The following is a 10,190-nucleotide window of genomic DNA, read 5'->3' on the forward strand; positions in this document are numbered from 1 at the left end:
GCCCAGGCGAGCCCAGCGGGGGGGGGGCGGAGCGACACACCCCGCGCGCGCCAGGGCAGCCCAGCCGCGCTCCCGCCCAGCTCCGCGTGCCCAGGAACCCGGGTCGCGCCTGCGCCTCGCACGGGAAGCGATTTTTTTTTGACAGCGCCCCGGGGCCGAGCGCGCGTGGCCGGGGGAGGGGCCAGGCCCTGCAGCGACCCCGCCCGACGAGCTCTTTCTCCGGCCCGCGGGGGAGGCCGGAACGTTTGTGCCGCGGCTGCTGTTTCCGCCCGGCCCCTGCGCCGCGCTCTCCCACCGGAAGGAAAGTCGGCGGCGCTGGGCCGGCCGCCGCGGGGTGCGCGCGCGCGCCTCTCGCTCTCGCGGGGATGCCCGGGCGCTGGCGGTTCCTGAAGGGGGCGGCTCGGGCGCTGATGGACACGTGCCCGGCTGAGGCCCGATTCCTGATGTAAGAGCCTGGCGCGCGCGCGCTGCCCCTTTCCGGGGGTCGGGGGGGGGAGGGGAGATTGTGATTTGTGACGTAATGACGGCGCCGCCGAGTCAGGGCCCCGCAGCCTCGTGTTCAACCACCACGTGGCCCGGGTTCCTCGAGGCCTCCAGGGGCCCGGGCTGCGCGAGCCCCGCACGTGTGACGTGCCCTGCACCAGGCTGACACCTGTCCTCCCCCCCCCCCCGCAGCCCGTGTCCGTCTGTCCCGCTGCCCCCTCGTGGCTCCCCCCCTGCGCCGCACCATCCTCCCGCGCACAGGGCAGGAGCCCACCCCTGGGGGTGGCGGGGGGGCTGGGAGCTGGTGCCTCCTGCTGCCCGAGCTTCAGGGGCTGATGTGCAGTGACGGGTCGCTTGGTCCGTAACCCTGTTCTTTTTCCTCCCCCAGGTGGTCGCTTCAGTCTGAAAAAGGCAAGTTTTAAACAGTTCAGTGGGTTTGGTTCTTTAAATCGGAGCCGGGCAGGCAAGCTCAACTCCCAGCTTTCCAACTGCTCAGAACACATGATGTGACTTCCAGAAAATGATCACTTCTTCTCCTCCACCCTCAAAAACAGGGTAACAGAGGGAAATTCTTTATCAGAGGGAATTAGGAAATATTTTCCTTTGGTAGAATCTTCTGTGGCTATCACTTATGTCTGATTTAAGGTTATCCGTAATGGGATGCTGTGAGGCAGATGTGGGACCGTCTCTCCATGGTGCATCCATTCACATCAAGCCTGAATTTGGCCTTTCATGAGCCTGTTTTGATTCTAACATTATTATATTTTTAACTAAATCTCAGTCTTGGAACAAACTTGGCAACCTTTGACTTCAGTAGGGTTTTATGTTGACACAGGAATGTGCCTCATGGAGTTCCTTGCAGGAATGTGGTTCTCAGAATGTAAGATTTTGAAGAAAGATGGAATGTATTTTTCTGGTACAATCACCTATTGGACGGTGCCTTATTATATGTAAATGTACACCCAATACTATATGATTATTTTTTTAACATTTTAGCATTTGGCTTCCTCTTGAGTTTTTGATGAGTATGAAATGCAGAATCAAATTAATCATGTATCTAGTGCTGACATAGGAACACTTCTAACAGAACAGTTTGAACAAAGTACTTGTACCTGAATAAGATTTTTAAAATGCTAGAGAAAAGGTTGTCATGCCCTTATCAATGCACAATTTACAGTATGCTATAAATTAGTGGCTTAATAGCTGTAATATATGTTCACCTCTAAAACATACTTACAGAGAGAAGTTCATTTAGGGTTTTACTGTGTTACCTTTATTCGTCTGTAGATAAAAAAACCGAGAGAGAAAGGATATGCCCTTACTGTTTCCAGTTTCTGGTTCCTGATAACCACAGAGTACGTCTCAAACCCAAGATGAAACTGACTCCACGGTTACAGAAACTTCTTAATCGGGAGGCAAAGAACCATAAACTCAATTTGAAACAGACAAAGCTTTTGAAAAAGTACAAGGATTCAAGAAGTGTTCTGGTAAGATTGCTATTCCAATTAACACGATAACTGGGTTTGTTCATTCCTTGGAGCATTTATTTCCCTCAAAGAGAGAGGGAATAAAAGAAGATAGGAAGCTTTTCTGTTTAGAAATAGAGCTTGCATCAAAACATAACAACTTTCTCTATGTAACTTTCCTATTGGGGTAACTTCTATTCAGTTACACCCAAAAGGAATTTTAAAATAAAAAAACTGACTCTAACAACAAGGAGATGAGAAAATGGCAGGTGGAAAAATCCCCAAACCTCAAACACATGGCTGCAAAAATGTACAGAAGCCACAATCTGCATAGTCTAAGATTTAATCTAAAAAAACAAACCACTTGTCTTTTTTTTATTGTGAAGATCACTTGTTGTTGAGAACATTCCCGGTGTAAAGTGTACTGCTAGTCCATGTGTGCGGTTTTGCAGAAATGTCTCCAAACTAGCAGCAGCAAAGATGCTTGTCTTTTTTCACCCTCTTCACTCAAGAGTGTTATGACCTGCAGAGCCTAATTGGGGCCAGGTAAATCCTAACATCATTAAGTAGAGGTAGATTTTTCCCCCCCCCTTTAAAAAAAAAAAAAAAAAAAAAAAAAAAAAAGGAAATCAAGCTGAAAAGCCTGTTAAAAGTTAAGATTCCAGCAGTTACACTAATTTGGCTGTGATGGAATTTTTTTTTTTTTTTTTTTTTTGAAGTGTATAAGCTGAATGTTACTGTTTATCATAAAATGTCTATGATAAAGCATACAGCACGTATAACATAATCCCAGTTAAGGTTGCCATTGGAACATTAACTCTTTTGCCAGACTTCTTGTTGTCGTCTCAATCCATTTGAGATATGTCTGCACCGTGTTTTGGAGCCTGTGGAAGCGAGCCTCTCACCCCAGGTTGATAGACTTAGGCCTGGTCTACACTGGGGGGGGTATTGAACTAAGGTACGCAAGTTCAGCTACGCGAATAGCGTAGCTGAACTCGAACTACCTTAGTTCGAACTACTTACCCGTCCTGACGGTGCGGGATCGAAGTCCGCGGCTCCCCCGTCGACTCCGCCACCGCCGTTCGCGGTGGTGGAGTTCCGGAGTCGACGGGAGCGCGTTCGGAGTTCGATATATCGCGTCTAGATGAGACGCGATATATCAAACTCCGAGAAGTCGATCGCTACCCGCCGACCCGGGCGGGTAGTATGGACGTACCCTTAGATAGTGGGGCTTATGCTAGTGCTCTGAAAATAGCTGTATAGACAGGACTTTGAAGCTGTGGCTCAGGCGCTGAAACCTAGGGAGTGCGGGGTGTTTCATACTCTGAGTCACACTTCAAATCTCTGTCTAGACAGCTGTTTTTTTGAGTACTAGTGAAAGCTCCGCTAGACCAAATCTGTCAACCCGGACTGGGATGCTCACTCAAGTAGGCAGCAAAATGCGGTGTAGAAATACTCATGGAGGCCTGAAGATTTCAAGGACAGCTATGCCTGGAGGAAACACTTGTCACCAGTCTCCCGTTTAGAAGTCTGTTGTGAAGCTGTGTATCTAAACGAGAGTAAATTATTTCTGGAAGAGATCAAAAGTTCATACACAAAGTGCTTAGTAACACATTAACACTGTCCCAGTTGTTTATATTTTGAGGGCGAGGTTATCCATAGTGACAAGTAGTCTCACATGTCTGACAATGAGACAATTTTTGTTGGTTTGGTTTTTTTCTTTGTCATCATTTTTCAAATTGAGTGTGAACTGCCTGAGCAGCCTCTGATGTCTCCAAGAGGAAGCTCAAACAATCTTGTGTTGGTTGGCCATTTTGTGTGAAACTTCTCTGACTAGTGTTTAATATTCAGTACTGGATAGCCAGTCAATGACTTCTTGTTTGCTGAGTAGAAAGTAGAAATGATCCACTAAGAAGGAAACCTGAATAACGGGCTTCCTCTATCTACAGGGTTAAAATATACATTTCTACCCCAGAGCACGGTGCTTTATCACCAATAAAAGGCACTTTACCCAGTGCTGCAAACCAGTGTGCATTAGGGGAGGTCTCAGAATGCTTTCTGGACTCGATTTTTGCTTGCATTTATACCAATGTGTAAATGCAAAGTAACTTCATTAAAATAATGAAAATAGTCATTAAGGGGCAAGGGAAGACACTTGTTAACACACAATATTGTAAACAGTGCTAACACGTTTCACTTTACTGCATGATCTTCATTGTATTCCAGAACGATTAAAATGAAGAAGTGTTCAAGTTCTGAAGCTGTCATACAGAGTATAACTATATATATATATATATATATACACACACACACACACACACACACACACACACACACACCTTTAATGTAGTGCTATAGAGACATACAAATCTATTAAAACAATTGTGTAGACAGATGTCTTAAATGAAGACGACACCCCACTGGGCACAACATTGACTCTTCAGAGCACGTCCTGCTGTCAGACTGGGCAGCTTTCTAAGAAATGAGGAAACTACTGGTTATAATTTCCTGTGCCAGAATGTGCAACGAGAGAAATCTGAAGCACCAATAACACAAGATTGGGTTGAGGAAGTATCATAATTATTAACTAGTATCACTTGTATGTCAAGGCTATAGGCACTTCGGATAGACACAGTACGAAACCAACAAAATGAAGCAAATTCCCTCCCCTCGAAATTTTAGTTTCCATTTGAAGGGCTCACAAACCACTGTGAACTTGGAAGTTTTGCTTTTATTATTCACTGGTGTGATATTACAAACATTTAGGATAGATCTGAGGAACTGTCATTTTAGATAGCTGATATTCAGTGCGTCTCTTCCTGTTCCAATAATGTGGGTGGTCTTACCCAAACAAACTTAAGTAATGAAACTAAGGAGTAGTTGGCAAGGTGTGTATGTATTGCTATGTGTAAACCCCTCCCCAAAAGAACCAAATGTTGATGTACACTTTGACCTCCAGAGCCATAGCAGGTTTTTAAACAAATATACATTTGTTTGTTAGCTGGACAGATTCTCAGAATGTAGCAGGCATCCATATAAATGTGAGTTTATAGTTTGTGGTCCATTCTAGTCTCCATGCAATGTCCTTGAATTGGGATTTAGACATAGTAATAATACCGTCTGCTCTGTTTCAGACAGACTGACAGTCTCATTAAGATCTGTCCAAGTTAAGATCAAAATTGACTTACATACTTACTGTGATTTGGTGTGCAATTTGCTACTTGGATTGTGCTTGAAATGTTTCTGGTATTGTATACTCAAAATACTATCAGGAACTGACAGCTCCCAAAATTACCATTGTAGAGCCATATAAGCTCCTACTGTAGAAAATCACACATTAGGAGCAAGGTTGACTGAGACTTAAACCAACAAGTTGACAAGCTATGTTTACAAGACCTTTCTTAGCCATTAGCAATATTTTATATCTTGGATTAAGCATTCTGCTAACTTTGCAATTTGCATTAAATTATCTTCTATTTTGCAGAGTTCTAAAACTCCTAGAGGTATCATCTGTACATCTTTTTTGCAAAAATGTTTCATCAGTTAATGGAAGATCAGCTGTTAAAGAGATGTTTGCCTAAGTCATTGGTTCCCAAACTTTGGGTTGTGGACCACTAGTGGTCTTCTGTGGAGAGCTGGCAGGTCACATTTGTTTTGATTCTCCTTGTGTTATTGCCCAAAAGGGTCCGAGGTACTCTGCAAGAACGAGACCGACTCCACACTGAGAGTAATTGGCTTTAATGAAGGTAAAGTGACACATCTGCAACGGGGACCCCAAACGTTGCTGTCACTGAGACGGGGACCCAGCGCCCTGTAGCTCGGCCTGGGGTGAAGTCCTAAAACAAACACAAAGCATGCTCATTTTATACAAACAGCAGCATATCAGCTCATACATAATGCAATAGACACTCTCCGCCCTCCGGGGCTGCCTCCCTGGCCAACAGCCAGGGACTTACCACACAGCAGTCCCAGCCGGCTACAGCAGGTCAACGCTAGCATGCTGTGTCCTACAATAACCGGAGGCTGAGAAAGCGGAATTGCCTGAGCTAAGCCATAACAAAATCTTCCAAGGTTCCCTAGACTGCTACACCTTGTTTCTAGCTGAATCCATTAAAAAAAAGCTAAAATAAATTAAAAAGCTTTCCTATTATTTTCTGTGAAATCAGTTGGTGTACTTGTAAGAGATGGTATGTGATGAGAGCAGTCTCTCAGACAGTCTCTCTATTAGTATATGGATTTCCCCACTCAGCTGCTTCCCCTTTTGACCCCACTGAACTTTAGTAGATACCCTCTAGTCCCACTCTCCCTGTGTGGTTCTCCTTCGCTCCATACCAGTGGGTTACCTTGTTTCTTTGTTATCAGTAGTGCATCTTTTTGTTTCTGAAGATTTTGGATTTTTAGTATCATTTTCTCTGAAGACTCACCAAAAAAGTGTTCCGGAGGGGTAGCCGTGTTAGTCTGTATCAGCAAAAACAACGAGGAGTCCTTGTGGCACCTTAGAGACGAACACATTTATTTGGGCATAAGCTTTCGTGGGCTATAACCCACTTCATCCGTGCCACAAGGACTCCTCGTTGTTTTTGCAAAAAAGTGTTGTATATTCAAGTGTAAATTAAAAAATGAATTTTAAAATACATTTTGATCATTTTCTAGTTTCTTGTATGTTTGTGGTGAAACATGAATCCCACTGAGGTACATTCAGAGTATTGTACAGTCAGAGCCACCTTTAATGTTGTCTAGTCTTTTTGTTGTTTTTCATGTTTCACTCCATGCGTTTGCAATTCAGAATTAAAAGTCCCCTGAAATTAGTTTCCAGGGGATTGGACTCATTTCTAGTCAGACCTTTGGGGATTTGATGGCTTAAGTAGTTTAAAGGAGAAAGCTAGATGTGGATTTGATGTTGCTTTTTATGTCTCTGCTTCACACAAATAAGTATTTAAGCAGCTTGATTCACTCTAATTTTGAAGAGCAGTTTGGATAAGTCTAAAAGTGTTAGTCACGAATGCCTTGTACATTTAAATTGGGGAAGACTGACAGAAGAGCTAACATTTCCTTTCCTCTCTTCATAGTTGGTTACTTGCAACACATGCAACAAAACAACAAGACATCATGGTAAAAGCAGAGATTTTCTGGCAACAGCAACAAGCCGTTCTGGTACTCCGAAGAGTAAACCAGACCCAAAGACTCCGATATCTGCAAACAAAATGACACCCTTAAACCACAGTAAATCTGGATCTACAAGCAAGAGTCCAGCATCAACTTCCAGGTGCCTATTTCCATTTTACCTAAAGAGGCAATAGTGAATAGGGCACAGGACTAGAAGTCAGGAAAGGGAGTTCAGACAAGTTATTTAGTAATCTCTCTGATAATAAATATTTTATCTATTATCATGGATCTGAAATGGAAAATCAGTTGTTGTTTTTGTTTTTTTTTAAATTGCAGAAGTCCAAAGGGTCTAATAAAGAGTGACTAGGGGTAAAAAGTATCACTTCTGGGTGTTTTTAAAAAAATAAACTTTAGGCTTAGTGTGAGATACCATTTGGGGTTTTATTTTCTAAGCATGTATGTAATTGTGTGCACAAACTCAGTACTTGCAAACATATTTGGGTAGTTGTGCTTCTCACAGCTCACTTTCACATGCAATGCATAAGTTACATTTGCAGTTAAGTAATTGTGCACCTGAATTTTATGTACACAACCATTTTCAAAATCACACCATAAAATTACATTATTCCTCCAGCCTCACTTTTTAATAAGATGTATCTGATTTTTGTTTTGTTTTGCTTTTCAGAACATGCATGTCTGGACATTCACCATCCAGTTCTTTCCCCAAGAGTCCCAAAAACACTAAATTTCATTTTACTCAGCTAAAATGGTTGCTTAATCTTGAAGAAAAACAAAAGAGCCAGAAGAAGATGGACCTGAAAAACTTCTTGTCTTCACTCTGAAATACTGAATAATTACAATAGTCATGATAATGGTTAGAATAGTAGTGACTAAAATTGGGCCAGTAAATGAACTAAATTTTAGTGGCTGCTTTATTGTTTTATAAATTTAGAAACAATTTTTGTTAATACTGGCTTAATTTCTGGCTGTGCTAAGGCCTTCAGCATGTAGGGGAGATTTTAAATACATTGTTTGGAATCAGTCTCTGTACTTTTATATGGATATCCAGAGGATATTGCTGGAATAATAAGGTAATAAGCCAAGTCTTGGAAGCCTGAACTTGTTTCACAATCTTTAATGGCTCAGGAATTAAAAGCCAAAATCTGTTCTTGGACCAGATGGGCTTGCGCTGTAGCAATCAGTGTAACGATTTCTAAATTGGATCATGTACCACAGTAGAACTTGCCGAGGATCTGCTTATCTCTAATTCTTTCCAGATCTGTGCTGTGCTGTGTGGGTTTCTTGTGAGTTTTACTCAGGACTTTCTCTGTGACTGTGCAGATCTGTGACTAAAACTGATTTCCAAAGGAAATCTGTGTGGTCATCTTAATGAACTGACAAAGTAATTCTGAAACATTCCTGCTTAACGCTATTCAGTGGAAGTAAGTCTTATTCTGCAATTTCTGAAGTTGATGGCTCCAGTTTTCCATTTGGAAAGAAAATTAATTATTGTTTTTTACATACAAATAGCTTTAAAACCAAAAATTTGTCTTTCTGTAAGTTATATAAAGTTACTTCCTTTCTGTTCCAGTTCTCATTCTTGTATTGGCACCAGTAAAGTGACAAATAAAATGATTCCACTTGTCTCTTGAAGTGCATCTGGCTTTTTTTAAATCCAATTAAAGACCACTTACAAGTTGGTATATTTAAAAAAAAAAAACATTTCAGGGAGGGCAGAGCTTGTTGCAAATCTTAGTTTTAATCTCATAAAGGCTGATAAGTATGTAATATTCATATGAATCTTCTGGAAATGGACAATGTGGCTGAAATACATAGTAAAAGTGATTTAGAAAGCCCTTCCTTCACTTTAGATTTAACTAAAATATATGTAGGGTCAATTTTTCTGGTAACTATGCTTTGACAACGCATTGTGCTGTTTTCCTCGCTGTAGAGCTCTGTATTTATTTACATGGGCCACTTTATGGCTTGTCCTCTGATGCCTAATTCTTTAGCTTTGTTGTGAAGAAAAATGTATATTGTAAAGCAGTATTTTAAAAGGATCTGTGTTGTAAAAGTAAGGTATGTGCCACTTTTGGATGCTGTGACACTGTATGACTGAAACATGACCATTTATATAATTAATATAAACCACTATAAACCACTGTTAGACAATTGCAACAAATCTTATACAAAGTATGCCATGTAAGGTATCAATGGAAAAGTCACAATCTATCCAATATGATTATCCTATTTGTATGCATGTATCATCTTTGTATCTAACGTTAAATCCCTTTTATATCCTATTTCTCACCCATAACAATTTTACATTCAACACAAACACTTTGTCCAAACCATGGGAATGGCCATGGGTACTAGGATGACTCCCAACTATGCCAACTTCTTCAAAGGCCACATTAAGGAAGCATTTCTGGACAAATACGCCATGAAACCAGTGAAATACCTGAGATACATCAATGATATTTTCTCTGCACATATGACCTAAACTTCATCATAGAGTTCGACCACAATTTCAACAACCACTCCTCATTTTTTAAACTCTCTCTACAACACTCTCACATTAGCATCAACTTTCTGAACACCACAATCAGCTTCAGCCATAGACCCCTACAGGCAACTATATACAAGAAACCCACAGTTCACACCTACCTTCACAGATCCAGTAACCACCCCAAACACACCAAGGGCTTGGCTACACTTGAAAGTTGCAGCGCTGGGAGTTACAGCGCTGGTTGTGCAGCTGTGTAGGGACAGCGCTGGTGTGTGGCCACATTTGCAGCGCTGTTGAGAGTGATGCATTATGGGCAGCTATCCCAGCGTTCAAGTGGCAGCAACATGCTTTTCAAAAGAGGGGGGTGGGGGGTGGTGTAGTGTGACAGGGAGCGGGGGAGAGAGAGAGAGTGGATTTTTGGAGCCAACACTGTGTGTTTAGCTTCCTGCCTTGAAAAATCAGAAAATGTTCCCGATCCCTTAGTCTTAACTCTTAATTGCAAACAGGCTGCATCCAATGGACTCCCCGCTGTTTTCACTCCCTGCCTGCCTCATTATCTCATTTGATTGTTCACAGCCAGGTACAGAGTGATCACAGCAAACAGGAGCTGTGTTTGTTTTTTAGAT

General features: G+C 42.2%; 1 protein-coding gene across 1 annotated transcript; it reads left to right on the plus strand.

The window, feature by feature from the left end:
* Nucleotides 1-265: 265 nt before the first annotated feature.
* Nucleotides 266-8,708, plus strand: C2H18orf21 (chromosome 2 C18orf21 homolog). Its single transcript, XM_045006727.1, has 5 exons — nt 266-445; nt 872-894; nt 1,771-1,970; nt 7,019-7,215; nt 7,741-8,708. Exons 1-5 carry the CDS (start codon nt 366-368, stop codon nt 7,895-7,897), a joined length of 657 nt encoding a protein of 218 aa, XP_044862662.1. The 5' UTR covers nt 266-365; the 3' UTR covers nt 7,898-8,708.
* The last annotated feature ends 1,482 nt before the right edge of the window (nt 8,709-10,190 follow it).

The sequence above is a fragment of the Mauremys mutica genome, chromosome 2 (assembly GCF_020497125.1).
Source record: "Mauremys mutica isolate MM-2020 ecotype Southern chromosome 2, ASM2049712v1, whole genome shotgun sequence".
Classification (NCBI taxonomy): Eukaryota; Metazoa; Chordata; order Testudines; family Geoemydidae; genus Mauremys; species Mauremys mutica.